The sequence below is a fragment of the Alligator mississippiensis genome, chromosome 1, assembly GCF_030867095.1.
Source record: "Alligator mississippiensis isolate rAllMis1 chromosome 1, rAllMis1, whole genome shotgun sequence".
Lineage (NCBI taxonomy): Eukaryota > Metazoa > Chordata > Crocodylia > Alligatoridae > Alligator > Alligator mississippiensis.
The window spans coordinates 137,991,698-138,016,078 of NC_081824.1; the positions used below are offsets into that span (position 1 = coordinate 137,991,698).

The 24,381-nt window shown below is 42.7% G+C and overlaps 1 protein-coding gene across 1 annotated transcript in view; it reads left to right on the forward strand.

The window, feature by feature from the left end:
• Window positions 1-23,681, forward strand: part of IGF2R (insulin like growth factor 2 receptor) — a 92,493-nt gene extending 68,812 nt beyond the window's left edge. The window contains exons 37-48 of the mRNA XM_006264580.4: window positions 489-650; window positions 1,373-1,580; window positions 2,002-2,148; window positions 3,136-3,370; window positions 4,407-4,543; window positions 5,161-5,275; window positions 9,432-9,578; window positions 13,752-13,936; window positions 14,233-14,419; window positions 17,348-17,512; window positions 18,255-18,324; window positions 18,822-23,681. Coding sequence (XP_006264642.3) covers window positions 489-650; window positions 1,373-1,580; window positions 2,002-2,148; window positions 3,136-3,370; window positions 4,407-4,543; window positions 5,161-5,275; window positions 9,432-9,578; window positions 13,752-13,936; window positions 14,233-14,419; window positions 17,348-17,512; window positions 18,255-18,324; window positions 18,822-19,235 — 2,172 coding nt within the window. The 3' untranslated portion in view covers window positions 19,236-23,681. The remainder of the gene's footprint in view (window positions 1-488; window positions 651-1,372; window positions 1,581-2,001; window positions 2,149-3,135; window positions 3,371-4,406; window positions 4,544-5,160; window positions 5,276-9,431; window positions 9,579-13,751; window positions 13,937-14,232; window positions 14,420-17,347; window positions 17,513-18,254; window positions 18,325-18,821) is intronic.
• Window positions 23,682-24,381: the final 700 nt, after the last annotated feature.

Genomic DNA, 24,381 nt, shown 5'->3' on the forward strand with positions numbered 1-24,381 from the left:
CTTGGGGGGCGGGAATCACATTTATCTTGCTGAATTTCTTGTTTTAGAGCCAAACTAAAGTTCCAAAATGTCAAATGGAAATATTCTTTCCCCATGTAGTCGACCAATTTTGGTTTGAAGTCTCTCTTTAAACAAAATTGGGAAGGGAACAAAACTATTTTAATTGAACTAAAGCTGAATTTTATTAAGGATTTTTTCTTTGAGATTCTTCTGGAACTTTTTAGGTTTTGTTCAATGCCAAATGTAGCCAAATTTTGAACTTCCATTTCGTGGAAAACAGTCGTCTTTTTTTTTTCTTCATCCTGCAAATCCTTTAGATAAGATACAAAATGGATGCTTTGATGCTTGCAAAATGTTCAAGTTGTAGTATTTTGTACAGGTGGTAGCCCTGAACCAAGATTACAGTCAGTTAAGACTTCTCCTGACTGCTAAGTAACTGCAGAGATATAACTGAAACCTCTAATGCTACTTTGCTTTTTTGGTAACAGGGGAAGCCAAAGATGATAAGAAGGCTTGACTGCAGCTTTGTGTTTGAGTGGGGCACTCCGTTGGTGTGTCCCGATCAAGTGAAAACTTCAGGCTGTTCTGTGACTGATGAGCAGTTGCACTACACTTTTGACTTGTCCAGCCTTTCTAAAAACACATACAAGGTAACCCAGTTGCTATTGCTTTGCCCATATTATTAGGAGTGGGAAATTTATCCTCTGAATTCATAGCAGTAACTTTCATTTTAAGTAAACTGTGAGAACATAGTACCTGTTCTGTGTCAACTCCAGCTGCCCCTAGGGAGAGCTTGCTGTTCCATTTGGACTACTCATGTCTCCACCCAGAATTTAATATGCAAGTAAACACTAGTGTAACTTGCATCAGTTTTTTGCACTATGGTGTTCCATAGTGCACTGACACCCAGCTAAGGCTACTGCCGACAGGGTGCTCTCTTTCAGTTCCTCTCCACTAGACGGCAGAGTAGCCAGTAACAAATTGCCTTTAGTTGAGGGCCAACTCCATTCAAAATTGCCTAGAACTGCAGATGCTCCATGTGCCTTTTGTGTAACTAACTGCTGCAACACTCAGGAATAACCATGCTCTGACTATCCCAGAATGACTCTCAGTAGCTTGACTCCTACTTCATGTTTCCAGAGGAGTCTAGGCAGATTACAGTGGTGTAAATGTGCTGCATGTCCACACTCATATCCCTTTGGCTATAGACTACTTCTTGGCCTTACAGAATCCTTGTGTGTTCATTCCAGTTGAGCCTTATGCAGAACTTTGAGTACATGGGAGATTCTTAAATTCTTGCAGAATATTGCCTGCTGGTTATCCTGTCATTTATTTTTCTGACTTAACGTGCCACTGTTGGGTGTCCATGCAGATCTTGTCTGGCTCCAACAGTTACCATGTTGGCGTGTGCGCTAAAGTAGTAGATGTACCGCAGGGAAAATGCAAAGACGGGGCAGTATGCCTGGTGTCTGAAAACAGTGCTGCTTCCTTTGGAAATTTCAAAGAAATGAAAATGGATTACAGGCATCAGGATGAAACTGTCATTCTGCAGTACACAAGGGGTGATCAGTGCCCTCCAGGTAAGATCCCATAACTGACTCTGTGTACTTCTACATTTAAAATGAGTCGCAACTGTCAAGGAAATAATTTTACTGTTTGAAAGAAGCAATCTTGGCTTTTATTGTAACTTAATATGTTTACATTTGTGATCTACTAAATTCTAATGCTAGAGGACAGCCTTTCTTTGCAAACTGTAATCCTTGCAACAGACAGCAGGTTTGAAATAGCTAAATTATAGCTTTTAGCTCTTTGTTTAGATGATTGTTTCGCACCAAGTATGGTATCTGAATGCTTCTAGATGTGACAGCCATACATAACTAATTGTGCCAGTGAATTTCAAAATATGGTGGATGGAGGGGTGGCGGTGAGCAGAATAAATCCAAAAAAGTATACCTAGTAATGAGAATATTTTGTGTACTGACATGTTGCCTCCACTTTCAGTGACCGAAAAGGGTGAACTTTGTGTCTTCCCCTTCAAGTATAAAGACAAGAACTATGAGGAGTGCATTACAGATGGAGAAGGAAAACCGTGGTGTTCCACAACTAAGGATTATGACAGAGATGGAAAATGGGGATTTTGTGGAAATGGTTAGTAAGACATTAAGCTGGGTATGAAGTGTATGCAGTTCAGAACTGGACCAAATTACTAAAGGCACCAGTAAAGGACCTTGGTATAATAGCAATCAAAAGGGACCACTGGGTAAAGCTTGGAGGTGGGAGAGGGGATGCATTGTATGGAATAAATAGGTTTGTCTGAATACAAGTGTTTTGCATGAACTTGTAGAAAATTGTCAATCATCAGATTATGGTAAAAAACTTTACTTAATATAGAGCAGTCCAACTCTCATGGAAGCAAGTTCTTTGTTATTGGCATAATGTTACGTGAAAACGAATTGGTAAATCTAGTAGGTAGAATGCAACAACTGCATATGTCCTAAAAAACAAGTTTCAGGTCTCTTTGCTAGCTGTGTAGAAAAACAGGGTTTCAAGGGACCACAGAAGGTCATCTACTTCAACCTCTTGCTCAAAGCAGAACATCCTTGTCTAAATCACCCTACTCTGGTGTTTCTCTAATCTGCGTTTAATTTCCGGTGACTGCAGTTCCACAGTCTATAATGTTCCACTTCTTTACTTTCATGGTTAAAAATTATTTCTAATATCTACTTGAAATCTCCTTACTGGCTATGTAAATCAGCTGCTGCCAGTCCTGTGGGGAATAAAATGAAAGGATCTTTTCCTCTGACATGTGTGACTCCTGCAGGTTCTTTCTGGCAGGTCTGAAGCTTTCTCCGTTCTTTGGTTATTTGTACATGTAACTTTTTTTTTTTTTGTCCTGAGTGCAATGTTTCCCATTTCCTGTTTTGTTTTGTTTGGTTTTTTTGGCATCATTTTTCTTCAATTTATCAAGATCGTTCTGAATTTTAATTCTGTTCTTTCAAATGTCTGCTGCCCATACCAGGCTCAGTCTAATCTGAACACTCTTCTACCTGATTACGTCAGTTCTGCAATGCAGTAATTACAAATGCCTTTAAACATCTTCAGGTTCTTAATCATCCTTAATGATTCTTCTCATAGTGGTTGGGAATCGGGAATCTACTATTATTTTCAAGTGTGATGAAAATGCTGGCGAAGGCACCCCTCAGCTTTTGAGTGAGACACTTGGCTGTGCTGTGACATTTGAGTGGAAGACGCAGGTGGTTTGTCCTCCACAGAAGATGGAATGCAAGTTTATCCAAAAGCACAAAACATACGATTTGAGAGTGCTTTCTTCCCTTACAGGATCTTGGGTCTTCTCTTATGAAGGGAGCTCGTGAGTTCATATTTTAATGTTCTTTATTTTCATCCACTGAATAGCTCCTGTACTAAAGTTAGAGGGTATGACATTATCAATATTTGATAGACCATGGTCAGTAGTTTATTTTAAGTTGATAAGATTTTTCCAGTATAAAGTTCTTTAAACAGATGTCAACTGGATAGAAGTTTTATATAAGCCAATTGTATCTTTTAAATATTTTAGCTGTTTCCAAACTGAGATTAGGTTTAAACATAAGATGCCAAAATTTAGCACAAAATTCATTTTCATGTGTCAATAATTCATTGATACAGCACTTTTAAGGCATTTATTTGCATATTTAATGAAGGGGAGCACCTTGGTTTGACCTCAGATTAAGCTTTATAAACATGGTGCAATATCATATGTAATTAACTCTCACTTTCAGCATTCAGTGTTTCATTTCTAGTAGAGGAAATACTTCAAGTCTCTTTTTTTCCAAATGCCAATGACTGTTGCACAGCTAATTTGAGGGGAGGGGGGAGTCTGCTTTTTCAACTGCCTGTTTGTGATTAAAAGAAAATGGAGAGGAGGCCTACCTATGCTAAAGACTTAAAAGGTCATTGAGACCAGAAACAGTTCAACTGTACTCCCTTATTTAGTCTGTTCTAAATGTAAATTTTGTTTTATGTTTCGGCCTAGTTCAAGGTGACATTATTTTATGTATTGGTTAAAACTTCTAGTTCACTTCCATCCAACTGTAACTTTGTTATAAGTGTGTACTTAAGTTGGTAAGAAATGTCAAATGAGTTTTATTTAAAAAAAAAATAAAGTCATTCAACTTGGAAATGCTGGCTAAAAACCTGCAGGGTTTTGTAGTTCACACACTGCTTGCCTCAGGTCATGTATATGAGCCTTTAAAAAATAATTTGATTACAAGTCATTACAACAAAGAAAGCCAAGCTACTTTTCAAAATATATGAATGGTATGTTTGTCTTCCCTCTTCCTGTTTGCTTAGCATATGTTTATTTTAAATCTGTCTGCTAGTGATGTGGATTTTTTTTCATGCTGTAGGTATTACATGAATCTTTGTCAGAGAGTATATGAAGGACCTACAGGATGCTCTGACAGAGCTAGTATTTGCAAAAAAAGCCAAAATGGAGCTGTTCAGGTGCTAGGACTTGTACACACGCAGAAGCTGAATGTGACAGGTACAATAATCCTGCTGAACTTCTGTCAATGATGATTTTTTTTAATTGTTTTACAAGGACCTAGTAATTATGCTGAAATTCTTATGTGAAGGCTGCAAAAGAACTGACTTCTTGCCTGTAAGCTTTTTATTGTTAATGGGGCTCCAGCTGCATCTTTTTGGCACAGGGATGAGTACAAATGAGCTTTAGTTAAAGCATCCCCACCACTGTTTCAGCACAAGAACACTGATGCACATGATGCTCTGGGTGCTTTAGAGCAGCTCTTGGAGTCTCTCTAATTAAATCCCCCCCAGAGCTCGTCTGTAAACAGTAAAAATAATACGCTATTTGAGAATGTGGAAGGGAATTTTACAATGTATCAAGAAAACTTGTTGCAATACAAAAGTACAGGACAGATAAATTTTAAACCGGGGGGGTGGGGAATTGTATGCAAGAGTTGCATAGTAATGGTTTGTTTGGAGTGATTTGAGATTTGGATGTTGCACTGATTATTACAAAATACTGTAATTTGACGTATAGTCTGATGAAATGCTGATTTTAGTTCTTTATACAATTTTAAGCATCTAGCTGTAGTTTGTAAAGAGAACTACAAGGACCCTGAGTCTCTTTCTTTTCAGATGATAAAGTATATATTAGTTACTCCGGTGGACAAGAATGTAGTGAAAACAAGAAAACAACAACTGTTATAGAACTGAAATGTGCAAAAACAGTTGGCAAGCCTGTGTTGCAACGGTGAGTAAAAGTTTTTGACCCTCAGGGTTTAGTTAACCATTTATGACTGGTACTTCCTATTGGTTACTGCTTGAAGAGAGACAACTGTAAGTGAAGATCTTGCAGTCTTTTTGCTCTATGGCTGTGCAGGACTCAACATTCTGGGGTTCTCGCTAGTGACAATGTCTCCTGTTCTTGTTGTCTGTTGCTCTGACACTAGAAGTATTATGGAAGCATACTAGGAGGATGTGACACGAACAGATCTTGATTTTAAGAACTTTGGTTAGTCACTTTTGAAATTCTTTTGATGAAAGGTGACCAGTTTGAAACTGCTGTTGGGACATAGTATATTTTTAATTCCAGAAGGGCCAAGTGGTTGCAGCAAGTAAGTAGCTTTGAGGAGAGAATGTATAGCTCATAACTTCTAGTGCAGTAGTTTTCACCTGTTTTAGTCAGGGCACCTCTCCATAACTTTTGAATTTGGTGGCAGTCTCAGGACCATTGTTATACTGCCTCAGTCACTAATGCATATAATGGCAGGCACAGTCATATAAGTTCATTTGAAAGACTGAACTTTCATCTCAGACTGCCTACCCCCATCACTTTTTATGCCAGTAGACTCTGAAATGAAGCAGTAAGTACTTGGGTTGGTCTAATAAAAGATATCAAATTCACCCAAGGAACCTTGTCTGCAGTAAGTACTTTGCACTTTAAGTGCCTGGTTCTCTTCTTCTGTGCTGGTGACTGTACAGGCACCAGGAATCTCTAATAAAGCAAACTCAGCAGTAGACTGCAGAGCAGGCTGATTAACCTTTAGAACATTACAGTAGTGTGTGCCAAAACATCCTTCTTCCTATCTTGTCCATGCAGCCCTTAAACTGGATGGATCTAAACTTTGACCAGCATCAGGTGGTTAAAATGCAATGTGGTAATTCATGTTGCCCTTTGTCTGCTTGCTGCAGAAAGGCTGCAGGAGTGGCTTTTGATCCACATACTGAAGTTGTTGACCTGGAGTTTGAAATGGCTTGTTTCTCTCATGCCAAAATGCTTCTCTTTTTCCTCTCCCCCACTTAATTATTAAAGCTACTTGCTTAATTAACATATAACTGGTGTGTGATTATAGTGACAAGCAAAGACAAGGTATCGGGCTTGAGGAAGAGGCCAAAAGCAAGACTTATCTTTCCTGTAGGACAGTGGTTCTCACTCAAGATACAGGTGCTGCTGTCACCATGCCTCCTGCAGAGCTGATTTGGGAAGTGGCCATGGTGGGAGCACAGAGGTGGAATTATCCCATGTGCCCCTGTTTCTGGGAGGAACATATAGAGCTGTACCTGGAAAGGCTGTGGTAAGAGCATCTGCTCCTGATCTGATTCCTCACATGGCACAGTTGCACATGGCTACAGTGTTGCTTGCACCCCTGAAAGAGTCTTGTGGCACCCTGGCTGCTACAGAACCCTGGTTTGAGGATGACAGTTCAAGTGGTAGCTCTAGCCACAAGGTTCACTGTCTCCTTGTGGAATAAAAGTAATAGTGAGCAAGGAACTTGAGTTCAGAAATTTCTGGTAGTGTTTTTATGTTAAAGGCTGAACATGAATCAATTTTGGGCAACTTTGAATTTTTGATAGTCTGTCAGTTAAATTGGAAGGTGTACAAGAGAATTTCTATTTCTGTTGCATTTGTAACGCCAGTCAATTTTCCTCTTGTTTGGGTCCTCCCTGTTGTTTGATACTAGCATGCTCTTGCAGTGGAATCATTGTGGTAAGTAACTGGGTGCTAGAAAGCGAAACCAGCAGGATTTGGGGGGTTGCAAACCAAATTTTCCTTGCTGTTCTGTGATGGTAAAGCTTGAATCAGAAAATTCTGAATAAATTGTTTTTTATTATGTAGAACAGGAGTTGGCAACCTGCAGTCTACAGGCCAGATTCAGCCCACAGAACTGGAAGGCTTTCTTTGTGCTGGGCCTGGGCAGTCTCAGCAGTGCCTGCACCACTACTGCTGCTTCCCACCCCACCCCTTGTCCCTACTGCCACGTGAGCGCTGCCTTCAGCTGGGAGGGAGCTGTGCTTATGTTCCAGCCAGGAAGTAGGGGGATGAGAGAAGTGGTGGTGGTATAGTTCCCAGTTGGCCTCTTAGTGCTGAAGTGATCTGGCCAATGTCAGACTGAAGCCAAGTTGTTCTAGCCCGTGGCTTGTTGAAGATTACCAGTCACTGAATTAGAAGCAGGGAAGGGAAGGGAATAGCTACAACATGTTCAGTCATTTTCAAAATTTCTTTCCTTTTAATTTTTTTTCCAAAAAGGCTCAGTCAAAGCTTTTAGCTGTTTTTCTGGCAGGAACAGAAGTTCTTGGGGTGAGACTTGCAGTATGCTTAGTACACCTGCATGAAGCAACAAATATTTGCTTCGGATTCGGCTGATTCCGAATCAAATCGCTGTCCCCCCGAGACTTGAATCGCTGTCCTGATTCGATTCGGCTGAACTGGATCTGAAGATTTGGTTACAGACTAAACAGGCAGCAGTCCTCACCACGCTAGACACAGCTGCCACCAGCTTATAAGTCTGTTGTGGTGGGCAGAGGGGGAAGGGAAGGGCTGTAGGGGAGGGAGGAATTGGGGCTGGGACTGGGACTAGCTGCTCAGCTGGGGTGGGGGGCATGGGACTTGGAGCGGGGCAGGGAGGTGCAGGATACATGCATGGTAGTGCTTGGAGCGGGGGTTATGCCCTGCTGCCACTTGCCCAGCCGGCAGGGATGTGGGCAGATGCAGGTGTGGCTTGCTCTGGGTAGAAGGGAGCAAGCAGCAGCAGGGCATAGCATGCCGCTTGCCCAGCTGGGTCAGGGAGGCGCAGGATGTGGGTGCTGCTGCCGCTTGCCCAGCCATGGCGGGGTGCGATGTGGGTGCAGCTCACTCTGAGCAGAAGGGGGCAAGTGGCAGCAGGGCATAGTCCCTGCTCCCAGTGGTGCCACACCAATGTCCCACCCCAGCTGGGCAAGTGGCAGCAATACCCGCATCCCGCAGCTCCCTGACCCGGCTGGGCAAGCAGCAGGCTATGCCCTGCTGCTGCTTGCCCCCTTACGCCCACAACGAGCTGTGCCTGCATCCGGACCCACTCCTCCCACCCTGGCTGGGCAAGAGGCAGTAGGGCATAGCCCCTGCTCCGAGCACTGCTGCTCCTGCGTCCCCTGCCCCAGCTGGGCAGCTTGTTCCAGCCCCAATCCTTCCTTCCCCCATGCCCCTTATCTCCCCCCTCCACCCACCACACCTGATTTACCAGCTGGAAGCAGCTTTGTCCAGTGTGGTGAGGACCGCTGCCTGTTTAGTCTATGGCCGAATCTCCGAATCGGGCTGAATCTTTTCCGAATAGATTCCGAGGCTTCAGATTCAATTCGGAGCTTTTAATTGGTCCCCTGATTTTGATTCGGAGATTTTTTCACCAGATCTCCAAATCAAATCAGCTACCGAAGCTTTGCACAGCCTTAGTGCTTAGGTGCTGGCTAGCTCCAGGCTTCACAACATAAATAGATCAAAATCCTTTAAGTGAGAGAGAGAGGAAAACTACAGAAATGCAAAGTATCTGGTATTATTTTGATGCGTAGTGAGCTTCACAACCTGAATACAACTCCAAGGTCTGAGTGGGTGACATTAAGGACTTGTGGCTTGCCCTCAGCAACAAAGTAAATGCTCCTCTGCGGCATGGGGAAAATTGACTATGATTTGTGCATTGGCATGGGAGAGACTAGGAGCTGGAAATCTGACCAAGCCATATTCTTGTCCTAGCATGGACAGAAGGCAAAATTTAACCTTCCAAAATAACTTGGTTATTAAGTGTTTTTGTGTGTGTAGCTTTTCTTTTGTTTGTTTGGGTTTTTAAAATCTCAAATGCAGTATAAATTCTGGAGTTTCAAACAAGTAAGATCAATGGTTCAGCTAACTTTTTTTTTTTGAAACCACTGAATTTATGAAGCAGTTCAGTAGTGCTGGCATAAAAATATCTGGATTTAAATTAGCAGTTTGTTTGCTTTTTAAGGAGAAAAAAAAAATAGCTTTTACTGATCCAGTAGGCTTCCAGGCTTATGTTGAAACTCTGGGATATCTTGCTTTCTCCTTTCTGCTATGCCAGCAGCAGCTATGCTTCTACACTGAAAAGAGAATGTCATTAAAATGGCTTGTCTTTTGACAGGTTTGATGGAGAAAACTGTGCTTACTACATCACGTGGGAAACGCGGGCAGCTTGTGCTGTGAAGCCACAAGAGGTGGAGATAGTGAATGGGACAGTTATTAATCCTACATCTGGAAAAAATTTCAGCTTGGGTGATATTTTTTACAAGTAAGTAAAAACGGGGTCCTACAGTGTGTGAAGCTCCTAAAATGGTTGAGGACGCTCACAACTATACGCTCTTTAAATGTGGGGGATCCAGAGCATGAACTCCTGTGACCTTGCTCTGTACCACTAGAGGGATGGAGAAATGCTTAAGTCACTGATTCCAGGAAAGGAAGAATGTTGCCTCTTGAGACTTTGTCTGACTCTGGTATGCTATTTTTTCCAACGAGTTGCATAATAAAACTGGAACAGGTTTATAATGTGCAAAACCTGGCAATAAGCTAAGCCATGCTGAGTGTTTTGAGAAAGCAAGGGGAAACAATCATTCCTTCTCAGAATCAAAGGCCAGCAGCCTACAATGAAGGGAGTAGGAGTGATATAGATTCATAGAGTTGGAAGGGACCTCAGTGGGCCATCTAGTCCGACCCCCTGCTCCTGGCGGGCAAGAAAAGTCACCAACCCTGGGGTCATGTGATCCCACTGGTGCCTGTCCAGTCTCCTCTTGAAGACCCCCAAGGATGGGGCGAGCATCACCTCCTTTGGGACCCCATTCCAGATTCTGACAAACCTGACGGCGAAGAACTTTCTCCTAATGTCCAGCCTAAACCTTCTCTCTAGTAGCTTATGGCCATTGTTCCTTGTTGTTCCAGGGGGTGCCCTGGTGAACAGATCATCACCTACTTCATGTTGCTCTCCCCTTATGAATTTGTACACTGCCACAAGGTCCCCTTTCAGCCTCCTCTTGGAGAGGTGAGGAGGTTAAGGTCCCTTAGCCTTTCCTTGTAGGACCTTCCCTGCAGGCCTCTAATCAGGCGAGTGGCCCTTCTTTGGACCCTCTCCAGGTTGTCCTCATCCCACTTTAACTGCGGCGTCCAGAACTGGACACAATACTCCAGCTGCGGTCTAACCAGTGCCACATAGAGGGGGAGAATCAATTCCCTGGACCTGTTTGTGAAGCACCTACGGATGCACGACAAGGTGCAATTGGCTGTGCTAGCTCCTTTATCACATTGGCGACTCGTGTTCATCCTGGAGCCAACTGTGACTCCCAAGATCTTTTTCAGCCTCAGTGAAGGTGAGAAGGTCACCCCCCACCCTGTAGGTATGATGGCAGTTCTTCCTCCCTAGATGCAGCATCTTGCACTTGTCCTTATTGATTTGCATCTTGTTAGTCTCTGACCACTTCCCCAGCCCATCTAGGTCAGCCTGGATCTCGTTCCTCCTCTCTAGGGTTTTAGTTGCACCCCATAATTTTGTGTCATCCGCGAATTTGGACAGGGTGCTTCCCACCCCCTCATCCAGATCACGATGAAGATGTTGAACAGCGCCGGCCTCAGAACTGAGCCCTGAAGGACTCCACTGCCCACATCTCTCCAGGTTGACACTGACCTATCCACTATCACCCTCTGAGTGCGACCCTTGAGCCAATTTGCTACGCAGTCTACCATGTAATCATCCAAGGCAGATCCCCTCAGTTTATTTATAAGGATGGTATGGGATACCTTGTCAAAGGCCTTCTTGGAGTCCAGATAAATAATATCCACTTTGACTCTTGCATTTAAACATTTGGTGGCCTTGTCGTAAAAGGAAACTAGGTTAGTCAGGCAGGACCTGCCTGCTAAAAACCCATGTTGGTTACCCCTTCATATCACATTAGCCAGCGGGCTCCCACAGATGTGCTCCTTGATAATTTTTTCAAGGATTTTCCCAGGGATAGAGGTAAGGCTGACTGGTCTATAGTTCCCCAGGTCCTCCTTCCTCCCCTTAAAGATTGGGACGATGTTGGCCCTCTTCCAGTCCTCCGGAACGTGACCCGAGCACCATGAGCACTCCTGTATCCTTACCAGTGGATCAGCTATGACCCCCACTAATTCCTTCATTACCTGTGGATAGAGTCCATCCAGCCCTGGTGATTTGAATGCATCCAGTCCCTCCAAGTATCTTTTTACTAAGTTGGCACTAACTGTTGGTCGGCTGATGTTCCCTTTGTTTGGTGTCCAAGATGTATGTTGAGGGTTCATCTAGATTCCCATTTAAGAAGACGGAGGCAAAAAAAACATTGAAGAGCTCTGCCTTGTCGCTGCTATCCATCACTAAGCCCCCCTGCCCATCCTGTATGGGTCCTATGCTACCCCACACCCTCTTTTTGCTCCCAACGTACCTAAAGAAGGACTTTTTATTGTCTTTAATCCCTGACACTAGCCTGAGTTCTAGAGCTGCCTTGGCCTTCCTGACTGACTCCCTGCAGTCCCTACAGACTCCCTGCAGGTGTGGGCCAAAGAGGTATATTCCTCTTTGCTAGCTAGCTACCCCCTACTTCCATTTTCTGTACGGCTCTTCTTTTGCCCTTAAGATATCTTGGATGCCCCTGGTTAGCCAAAGGGGCTTCCTGGCCCCATTGCCCTTTCCTCCGCCATGGGATTGACTCACTTTGAGCCCAAAGAATGGTTTCCTTGTGGAATGTCCACCCATCCTGGACCCTCAACGCATCCATGTTGTTGGCTTCTAGCACCCTGCTAACCAATCCCCTGAGTCTATTAAAGTTGGCTTTTTTTAAAGTTCAGCATCTGTGCCCTGCTGGATATAGTGCCTGCCCTTTGCTGGATAGTGAATTTAATCATTTGGTGATCGCTGTACCCTAAGTTGCCTTGAATCCACAGGTCCCCCATGAGGTCATCCCCTGTGGCCAGCACCAAGTCAAGCAAGGCATTGCCTCTGGTGAGACACCTTAGCTCCTGTGTTAAGTAGAGATACTGAATACAGGTTAAAAACCTGCAAGAGTGGTTAAATGTAGCTTTAACTGCTCCTCCCAGCATGTTTGGGTAGTTTAGTTAAGGTCCCCCATGACTACCATATCTCTAGACCTCACAGCCTCTTCGAGCTGCTTGGAAAATTCCTGGTCTAGCTTGTCCTGGTGCGGTGGCCTGTAGTAGACCCGACACCCCCCCCCCCCCCCCCGATCCCTTTCACCCTGAGCCCCTTGGATCCTAACCCACAGAATCTCTGCTTGACCACCATCTGACCCTAATTTGATTAGGGAAGATGTGTCCTGTTCTTTGACATAGGGAGCAATTCCCCCACCTTTTTTCCCTACTCTGTCTCCTATACAACCTCTAGCCCTCTATTCCCACCACCCAGTCATTAGAAGAGTCCTACCAGGTTTCGGTTAGTCCCGCTAGGTCAAAGTTGTTGCTCGCTAGCAAGAGCTCTAGATCCTCCTGCTTATTTCCTATGCTTCTGGCATTTGTGTATATACACCTAATTCCCCTGGTGACTGTCCCTGGTCCCCCCCTTAAGCTGGTGTCTAATAGGATCTTTGCTACATACCTGGGCCGGTCTCATGAGTGTCTCTTGGTTCTGTGTCCCATGGCTCCCTCTGTACTTGGCCTTCCCTTCCCCTGATGAACCTATTTTAAAGTTTGCCGGAGGAGATAAGCCAACCTGAAAGAGAACACATGCTTACTTGTAAGTAAGTGAATGAAAGCAGCGGTGGATCTGTTTGCATGGCTGCTTTGCCGTGTGTCATCTTCCTGCCAATCCCACGTAAGTAAGGAAAGAAAACAGGTTTAGGAAGAACTGAGATGGAGGAGTTACTGGTTTTTGAATGGGAAGGAGCATTGGGAACCCCTAGCTTTGATAAAGCTTAAAGCATTGTTTTGTTCTAGTTTAAAACAGCAATAAGGGGTCCTGAGTGGTTGTCACCACTTTTGGAGTTGCTGGATTAGTATTAGTGCGCTTCATTGCCGTGTCAATGTTGCTGCAGCTATTGACTGATCACAGGGCAGGATCTTGAGCCTGCACATCAGCCCTTTTCACCCCAAAGTTAAGTGCCTAGTGCTACAGTGAAACCTTCAGAAATAGTGGTCTGGCTTTCTAAGAAGTGTTGCGACCCCAAAAATGTCAAAGATGAGAGCCACAAGTGTTTGCTGTCTCTGAAAAATCAGGCCATTTAAAACTTAATGCCTGCAGTTCATTGGAGGAGCCTAATTTTGTAGATTTCCATGAATGAAAATCTTGTTCTGGTTGTTCTTGACTGTAGGACATAATCATTCCAATTTGAGTCTATTGCTTGAAAACCCACTAAAATTGGGTTGCTGCTGACATTTGAAATCTTAAGTTTGCACGATTAATTGTATGATAAATTTTGAGCTTTGTGGCTAAATTGGTTTTTCCTTTCAGATTATACACAGCTTCTGGGGATATACGGACAAATGGTGACACATACGTGTATGAAATTCAGCTTTCTTCTATAACTGACTCGGCGCACCCACAGTGCTCTGGAGCAAACATATGCCAAGTTAAAACTAACAGCCCTTACCAAAGAAGAGTTGGCTCGTCCAATAAAGCCAAATACTATATTCAAGGTAAGCCCTCGCTGGATTCACGCTTGAATCCTCTTGTGAATAACTTCATGAAAAAAATGATTCATGTTTCATGACAGTTGTCCAATATTCCTGTAAGAGGGAGGGCTGAAACTTGCAAATCCAGGTGCAGGAACATCAAAAAATAAGGAAAAATGGCTTTGATTTCCTGGTGTGGGGCTGGGGAGGGGAGGGGAAGATTGGACTTTAGTAAAACAAGATACTTCCCTTAATCTTTTTCCACTTGTTCCCATTTGTTCTTACTGTTCTTTATAATATTCCATTTTTCTTCTCTGCAGATAATGACTTGGATATTGTCTTTTCGTCTGACTCGCAGTGTGGTAAAGATAGATCCAAGTTTGTCTCCTCAACAATCTTCTTCCACTGTGATCTGCAGGCAAAGGAAGGCATCCCTGAATTCCTCCATGAGACATCAGATTGTCAGTACTTATTTACATGGTACACATCTGCTGTCTGTCCATTAGCGTGAGTAATCTTTTCCTTTCTCCTAAAGTGGCATGTGGTTTTAGTGGGCATTGCTTGTTAGATTTTGTGTTTAGCAGAATCTATATTGGGTATGGCCAAAGGAAAGGATCCAACTGTAAGCAGCAACTCACAGGTGGGGGTGGGGGGCATGAGGGGGCTAGTGCTAAATGCTTGGAGGCATATAGCTCAACTACCAGGCAGCTGGATTCGGTCATACTAAAATTTCATGTTTAGGTTGTTTTTCACTTTATTTTCACTGAACCTGAAAAGACACTAGAAGTAAAACACTTTTTCTCCTCCAAAATAAAGCTGCTTTTTTGTTTCTATCCAGCAAATAATTATTGCTGCGCAACTTAAAACAATTGTCTTTAAGTGCTCGACTTTTGATTTTTATTTGGAAGTAACTTCATTAGACTTCTTTCTTGCTTTATACGTTGAACATTTCTATCTGCTCACCTTTTCTTAGTATACCAGAGTGAAGAATGCTCTGGGTATTGCAGTGGTGCCTACGGTTTCCAATCATGAAAGCCCAGTTACGTGAAATATTGTATGCACATGGTTCCTGCTTCAAAGAGCTTGTAACCTAAGCATAAGGCAAAGTCCAGTAGATGCATATATGTGGGTGGATCCTAAGGTAGTGAGAAGATGGGTTTCCTGTCTCTGGGTGCTGCATTAATATTATTGATATTACCAGTCTGCTGGCAGCCATGGAGTGAGGAAATATGGCTTTCTCCTGCCATTAAAATTTTTTCTCCTGTATGAAAACTCTATTTGATCATATTCAGTTTCTGGTTCATGCTTTCCTATTCTGAAAATACAGAAAAGGTTCTTTCCTTATGTGATGCTGGGTAAAAATAAAAGGGGTCAACTTTACAAAATTGCAGTTAGTACTACATTAAAAGTAGCTGAAAGGCAAATAATTGCGTTAGTTGCTACAGCTTACTAGCATATAGGCTTAATTTTTTTAACAGCTGCCTCAGTACACCAAATCTTAACAGCTCACATAGGGCCTGAATGTTTGGACTATGCAGCTAGATCTTTTGGCACTAAGTTCAGCTTCTTTTCTGGAATACATAAATGTGACTTGTCTTAGTAATGCAACTATTTAAACATGTAATGTTACCTTACAGGATGTCATGGTGTTGACGTGTACATCTTGGAACTCTTTCCAATGGGCAGCAGCTGGTACACTCTCTGATTTTTGTATGAAAAAAAAAACTGAGAACAATTCAAATGCAGTAAAACCACTTCAACGCCAACTTTGACACCATTTCAACTTTTAACTGTGGACGAAGCAGTATTAAAGTTGAAGTGGTTTTGGGTGGGGGTGTTTTTGGGTTTTTTTGTTTGTTTGTTTACAGAACTTGGTAGCTCATTGCCCTTTTTGAAATGTTCCCCTTTTTGGCAGGGTTTCAAGTGTAATACACATCCACAACCTCAGTTTGACCATTCTGTGCCTGGTTACTCACTTTAAGAACATGAGTGACTTGCAGGATCTTTTCCTTTTTTAGGCTTCCTTTCTCTAAGGCCCAAATTGCTGGGAAACAGAAATCTACTAAAGCAGAAATTCTCACATTCAAGTGAGACTGTGGGGTGGGGCTATGCGAAGCTTCAGTCACTGAGTCGATTTCAGCCTGATTCAGTGGCCAAATCTCCAAATCCGCACTGAATCGGAGGACTTCTTAATCTCTCTGAATAGAATCGGAGAGATTTGGAAAGATTCAGCAATTCAGACATAGACACACCTTTAAATGTTTTTTTCTACATACCTCAAGGTACCAGGCAGCTTGTGAATATTATGATGCTGGGGAGCATGGAGCATCAAACAGGAGCATGGGGGGGTCCTGGAAGTGGACCAGAAGCACTTCTGGTCCTCTTCTGGGTCTGCCAAGGAGCTCGTTTGACGGGGGGGCATGCCTCAGCTTGGTGACTGGTGCCTCCTGTGTCTGGGGGGCACCTGGGGTCCCCCCACAGCTGATTGCTGAGCCAGAGGATGCAGGGGGGCCCTCCAGCACACTCGGCGGCGGACCCAGAAGTGGACCGGAAGTGCTTCTGGTTCACTTCCAGGTTTGCCATCAAGCACACGGGGGTGCCCACCCCCCTCCCACCCCTGTGAGACGTTCCATCCTTTGCAGCGTTCATGAGCTGCGCCTGGTACCTTGAGGTATGTAGAAAAAACATTTAAAGCTGTGTCTGTCTGAATCGTCGATTGTCCAAATCGGCATCAAATCTTCAGATTTGGATTCGGCTGAATCGAATCGGGACAGTCATCTGAATCAACAAATCGAATTGCTGTCCCCGATATTTGGGCCAGTCTGAATCAAAATACGGCCCATTTCGCACACCCCTACTGTGGGGTACTTGTCACTTTGGGCTGGTGCTTAATGGTGGCTGTCCTGTACAGGACCAGCTGAGTGCAACTGTAGGTGTTACTACTCTTCAGTAGTAATTAACTGACAAATCTTAGCAGCAGCCCTGTGCCCTTTTGTAATGGGGTTAGTAAGCCATGGAATATGGCTACAGATAACTGAACATCTCTCAAAGCACTCTGCATAAGTGATCTGGCCTGGTATCTTTTACCCAAGTCAGTTGCATTCATGGCTTGAATTAAGTAAGTGTTGGATTCTCCTTATTGCAGCCTTGAATATAGGGCCCATTGTGTCTGTTTAAAGCAAAGGCTTTTTTGCAGACGAATTTTATTATGTCGTCCCTACCACGGTCATGCCCATTAAATAGTGTTTTGAACAAAGGTTTTGGAACACTTGTATTCCTTGCAACAGTTTTGAGAGCAGATTCTGACTGGAGCTGGCTTTACATGGGTCAAAGCCAGTCCTTGAGACAATACTTCTAATTGGTCTTCCCTTACTGTTGCATCCAGTCAGGCAGAGGTGTCTTTTAATCTTAACCCAGTTTCCTGTGTTGTTACAGAATGTCTGAGGTTCCAGAAAGCAATGAGGGTCAGATTGACCAGGAAGCACAAATTCATAAAGGCCTTTCAGGAAGAAGTCAAGCAGTTGGCGCTGTGCTTAGTGTCCTCCTGGTGGTTCTCACTGTGTGCCTGCTGATTCTCTTGTTTTACAAAAAAGAAAGGAGGTAAGAGGAGGAAGGGACTTTCTTTTCCCTTGTATTCATGGTTACTTCAGTAAAGGGGATACCATGAATTTTAAAGACGGTTTTAAAGATAAGAATCGCAGGTGCCACAACTCCTATTCCAGCTACCATTTTTGTAACTTTGACTGCTGTTTTCTGCTTTAAATGTTTTCTCTTCCTTCTTGCTGTGTAAGACCACAGGGAAGCATGGACTGGCCAGTCTCTTCCTTTTGGCTTAACAAGACTCCTACAGTTACTAAGAAAAATAACTGAGACAGGATTAAGGGTTAAAAAAAAACAAACAAAACTTTCTCAAGTGACTTGAAGTTTGTGTGTTCAAATGTGTAAGTTTTCTCATGGTTCAATTTAACTCTTTAGATAAGCAAAAAAATTAAAAATGTAGTGCCATTATGATTTACATGACTACAGCAGTGCCAAACAAAAGTAACTTGCTCTCTCATGGCAAATACTATTGCTGATGTAGGAAAGCAGAATAGCACTCAGGTACTCTTGAATTTATGATGGTATGATAAGGGGAAGTTTGACAAAACTATCATTTCCAGTTAAAATAGTCTTGAGTCAGAATTTTTTTTATCCCAAAGCACTTGCTTTTTGGCAGGGTAGGGACCCACAATGGCAAAAAAACAGTGAAAGTCAAGGTTTCAGGCTGGGGATCAGCAGTATCTGGTCCAGAAGAGTAAATAAAGGTATTATCATTTCCTGCTAACTTTCCGTTCTGTTTTAGAGAAACTGTGATGCACAAGATAACCAACTGCTGCAGAAGAACGTCAAGTGTTTCCTATAAATATACAAAGGTAATCATACTAACTATAGTGCCAGCTAAGGTTCTGTTCTGTTAAATGTCTCTGTAAACTAGGAACACCTATGTAAGATTCCTGCCACATTTTCTGAAGTCAGTGTAAACTAAAAGTTGGCATGGCAGGAGAGCTTCCTGGCTTCCACAGACTGAGTATGAGAGGAAACAGGGCAAGTGGCTGATCCCAGCAAGCAAGGGAAGAGAGCAGATGAAGGACTAAGGGAGATGCTGAACAGCACTCAATAGGGGGCAAACTGAGAAGCACAGAGCTAGCAAAGGAAGAATGTTACAGGTCAGAAGTAGTGCAGAAGGTGATTCCTGATGTAATGGAGGAATGTGGAGTTTTTTGCTGTGTCAGTCTTTCTTGCAGTGAATAGCTTTGATGTGCAGGATAGGGTGAATGATATGCCAAGCGATGGACTTGGGTGGTCCCAAGGGTGGCTGAGAATCTGAACTAGGCTACTCACTGCCTTTTTGCCATCTTCTTTACCATAGGTAAACAGTGAAGAAGAAGCTAATGAGAATGAAACAGAGTGGCTTATGGAGGAAATTGCTGCGCCAAATCAGAAACCAGGAAAAGGAGGACAAGAGAATGGGCACATCACCAAATCTGTTACATCGGATGCCTTCACCTCTCTTCATGTGGATGACATGGACAGTGAGGATGAAGTTCTAACCATTCCAGATGTAAAGGTTCACTCGGCGAGAGGGCCACAGTCCAGAGGCTCGGACAAGAACAGGCACCAGCAGAAGAAGCCACCTAGCCATGGAAGGGATGACAAGGCCAGCTTGCTGAATGGAGGGAAGGAAAGCAAAACAGCAGCCAAGTTGCCAAGTCATCAGACACAGGACTCTCTGAATTCAGTATCATTCCATGATGATAGTGATGAGGACTTGTTGAATGTTTAAAATAACCCCTCTTGTGCCTAATTAAATATATAGAGAGATTATATATAGCGGGACAATAAAACACTTCCAACCAAATATGAAGACTTCAGCTTGAGAGAGAGAGCGACTACTCTGACTTTTGCCTTTAACAAGAAAATATTTAAAAGGGAAGGACAAAAAGACTAGTCCTGGTTGTTTACAATGGTCTGTTCAGTAATGACTGGATATCCAGCATCCAGTTGACTGAGTTATATTGATTCTCCTTTTCTTCTCTAGCCAGGATTTTCTCTTTTAAAATCCTCACCATAGGCAGTAGATGCTTGTTTAAAAAAATCCTTTCAAAGGATGGGATTAAATCTGAATGAAGCCCCTGACTCTTGAGATTCAAGTTATTTGACTAGTATTTTAACTCTCTCCTTGTATTTATTGACCCTCACTACTCAGGTTTGCTGAATCATAGCAACATGTTCTTCCTGCCGGCAGGGTATTAATCTTACAGATTCACCCATCATGAAAAAAGTGTAATTTTTGTGTCTATTAGGGATGGTTTGTAAATTTTGGAACTGATCTAATTTATCCTGTAAATTTGAATACTCCATTCTAACTTTAAACAGATTATTGACTTTAAAGGTGTTTTACTTGAAAGGTACAACTCTGTACAGAGGTCGCCTGAAATGGTAGCTGTGCTTTGCATGATATTTTGGTATTGGTTACATGACTTATTTTATCAGTATTTGCTGACAAACACCCAAAGATGTCCCTTGACAGTGTTTGAGCAGGGTTGTGCCTGTTCAGATGTAACCTGATCATTCAAGGTAGTGAATTCAGGATTCCTGGAAGACCATCTTTGCCACCCTGTAATTTCTTTTGTCTTAAGCAAAATGCCCAAGAAATAGAGAAGCCTTAATTTGCACAATATGCATCTCTTTGGTACTAATTGCATGAAGAACGGCCATTTCTGTAGCATTAGATCCAACTTTAGAGCATAGACTAAGGCCCTACTCATTGAATTTAAAATGTTGCTGGTACTGAACAGAGGAAAAAATCCATCTCCCTACATGAGTCTGCTCCTCAAGTGTGTTGGATTACTTTTTTTGGGCAGTGAGATGGTTTCATTTGCATAAGGTACATGTTGGTCAATATCTGAAAATATTTGTTCCTCTTTTTGGTTGGTCTGTTTGGTTACCACATTGATTGGTTCTTTTCTAAGGTTATCCATTTTGAATCAAATTTAGTGTAATAGAAGAACACTCAGCAATTTCAATAAAAGATAAATTATTAAATGTCCATTCCAAACTTATTCCTATAGGCATTAAAATAGGTGCTAAAACATTCTTTTTTTTATACTAGGCATCAAAACTTGCACAAAGTTCCAAACTTTCTTGGAAATGGTTACTGTTTCTGGCTGCAGTAACAAATGGAAGACTTAAGTGAGCCCCTAATTAAATCTTTTTTCCAGATTCAGAACTTTTTTCTCTACAGTTTGCATAACCAATAAAGCCACAAAACATTGGCCTTTTTTTATAGTCCAGCTGTAAGTGTTAGTAAATTGGCACTTAGAACTTGAGCAATGCTTCCCCCTGTTTCTGTCCTCACCACTTCTGGATGGTTAAAGTTGTTACAGAGTTAATTCTTAGGAGGAAAAATCGGGAAACAAGGGGTGCCATTGGTTAGTTATCCCTGGTGTTTTAAAAATATGTACATATCTTCAAAGTTAGGATGAGGTCCTCAAGACTGGATGCCTGTTTAATTTGGGTGCCAAGCCACCTGTCCCCTCTGCAGCACCATTCTCCACAGTCTTCCCTGCTGCTGTCGCATGCTTGAACTTACACCTGCTGCAGAGGGGCTGCATATCTGCAGAGAGAGTAAGTGCAAAGCTGCTTGACTTCTTTGAGGATGGATTTTTTTTCCGTAGCACACAGCTGGGAGCAAATTCTGGCCAGCAACAAAAGGTTGTTTAAAAAGTAGAAATGGGAAAGTGATAATTATTTATAAATGGAGAAATAAAGAGAAGGAAACTAACTGTACAACAGTTCGTGGTGGCAGCATCTGTTTTAATATACAAATTTTATTCGAGGTACACAGCAGTTTAACAAGCTAAAAGAGCTATGTAGCTCAATGCTTGAGAACTGCTCTAAAGGAGTTGCTGCAGTTCCCTCCACAAGTTGTGGGCATTGAGGCATGAATGCTGGACAAGGTTCTGCGACCTTTGTTCTGCCAAGAAATCAGCCCAAAGGTCCCTCATGCGCTTTTAATCTACTAATCCAAGACTTAAAGTGGACAAACTTGAACAACCACATATAAAGATGTCTAAATCAATAGGCACTCAGAAACCAAGCTGTAAATCCTGATTAGTAATATAAATGACTGGGTTTAAACATGTAATTCACAAGTTACTGTGCGCCTCCCCCCCCATTCCCCCCAGTCTGCAATTTCCAGACTATGCAGTGACTTTTTTTAAGGCTTCTGCCTTGTGTGTTGCTTCAGTAATACTATGAGTGCAGTTAGGTAAATCAGAGCCTTGCCTATGGCACTGATTCAGCACTTCTGTCCAAGTATTTTATCCTGCTATCACGTGGATGTCTGGGTACTTTCCACATACAAATCCCTAATGCACTTCATAAAGTTCCTTCTCTTTGCTAGATTAAAAACTGGGTTGTGGGGGGTGGGGGTTGACAGTCTTAAAACTGTTCAGGAGTAATGTTCCTGTTCTAGACCTGGAGTTGTGGGGCTTTTAAGAGAACACTTAAAGCACAGACTGTTTGGCAGCCCTGGAGGCACTGTCCAGCCCTGGGTTACTGGTGGGCCACAGGAAGCTAGGGGGCATGGGGCCTGGATTCTGTAGCAGGCTTCAGGCCCCAGCAAATGTGGTGATCAGCAGCAGGAGAGTGCACAAAGGCTGCTGTGGCCTTCATTGCCCTCCAGCTGGTTTGCCTGGTGCCACTGCCACGGCCGTACCTCCCCAGCTGCTGGACCCCACTTTGCTTTGTACTGGAGAAAGAGTTGGAGCTGCCATTGTGGTACAGGGCATACAGCAATGGCAGCCCTGGCTGGCTACTGCTGCCATTGCTGCTTCCTTGAGGGCTGGATCCAGCCCAGGGCACAAGGAGCTCTGCGGTCCAGATCTGGTCCAGAGCACAGGGTGCATTTGATGCTCCTGACTTAAAGAATTCTTATCTTTTGATCTCTTACAATGTCGGAACCAAAAACGTCTGGGGAAAGGAGCAAAGGAAGGGTAATTGCCTGCAAATTTGCTTTTAAACTACTCCAGTGTGGCCATCTTTGTTTCATGACAAGAAAGTAGTGTTTATTATCTATGTTCGTGACCCCAACCCCCAAAGTGGACCCCTGTCCTCATCAAGATGAAGAGAAATTTTAAGTTAGTTCTCTAGGTCAGGATATACTACTCTTTTGAAGGAGTCAAGCCACCAATCTGGAAGGTATGCTTGATTTGTAATGCTGTGCTGGGATGATTAACGAAGGGGTTTTTGACACGGTCCTTTAAAGTGCTGAAACCTGGTTTTATTGGTAATAGCTTGCTATCTAGCTTTGCTATGGAGAAACCTCCTTTTTGTCTTTAGTATTTGAACAGGCTGTAGCACTTCTTCAGAAGATCTCTGAGTGCTTGAATAAGATTAGTTAGTATGTTCCCATTTTATAGATGGTCTCAGAAAGTGGTTTTCCAAAGTAGTATGGCGAGTAAGCCTGGACACAGAAACAAGATTCCACAATTAAAAATTAGGTCTGTCTTGTCTGTCGGCACAGGCCTGTTTAGTACGGTCTCCCACATTAAATTGATTAAACTGCCTTCAGGCACCCTTCATTTACATTTGCCCAAAACAGGATTGCATGCTAAAAATGAAGTCAGGCAACTCAATACTGTTTTCTAAGAATGTAGCAGTGAAACTGTCCAGCAACATCTGGACAAATAAAACTTAGCTGTAAAAACTGCGTACATGAGCCAGGGCTTGAGTGACTCGTTCACTGAAATGAGCTGATTTGTATTGTGCTATCTACTTCAAAATTTCCCATTTTTAAAGTCAAAACTCTCAAGTAGCTATGAGATGCCAGAAATGAGTACAATATTAACTAGGCCTAAAACTGGTCTGCCATTCCCCTTTTTTCTGTTAATGTTATTGGCATATAGTTGTCATCAAGTAATTTTTCTTTTTCTGTCTGTCTGTCTGTCTGTCTGTCTGTCTGTCTGTCTGTCTGTCTGTCTGTCTGTCTGTCTTCTGCTCAAATATTGACCGCTTTTAAACTTAAAAAACAGAAGTGCCTGGTGAACAAATGGTCTCCAAATGTTCTTTAACAAACCCTCGTTTTCTGTAAATTTACCTGAGTCCCAAAATATCTGTTTTGGTCTTTCTGATTGATCCATCTGTGATCTACATACAGGAACTATACCCCTTTTCTCAGTTCCCTTATCTGTCACTAGATGTATAATAAAGACAAAAATATGTGCAATCAGTTTTATTTGGTTCTAGATTATTAAACTCTGTTACTGTCCTCTGGAGCCTTCTTGGATTGGATTGTGATAATTCAGGTGCAAGATTAGATTAATCTCATTTTGAGGTGATGGGCGTTGTATGCTACTGCTACGATAAATAGCATGTTCTCCAACTTCAGAAGTTCATGTGCTTTGCTCCCTTTAAAGGGAACATTTAAAGCTTATTTAGAAGAAAACATAAGCTTACTTTTTTCAGTTGCTTCATTGTTTAATTTTTTTTATCATCTTTCTTTTTAAGTAAAGGGTTCTTCCCATCTGAGCCAAGTCTGCATGAACATTTCAAACAGGGTTTTCCATCAGTGAGAACTTTTTTGGCTTAGTTTAGTAAAACTGCATGATAGTGGCAAGATTGTATTGGTATATGGTATAGCCTGGATTTTGAATAACATGCTAACAAGTTTCATATTACAGGGCTCCCATCCAACCAATGCTCTATGGCCTTGTTCTATGTATAAAAGACTGAAACTACATTCCAGTAGTTACGTGCATAATCGGGAACAGGAAGAATACACACCAACTGCAGATGCTTCCTCAGCCTGACGAAGAGTATTTATACCCAAAAGCTTGCTCAGAAGAATTTTTCCAACTATTTGAGTTGGTCTAATAAAAGAGATCAGATTTACCCAAAGAACCTTGTCTGTCTATGTCCTTAGATCA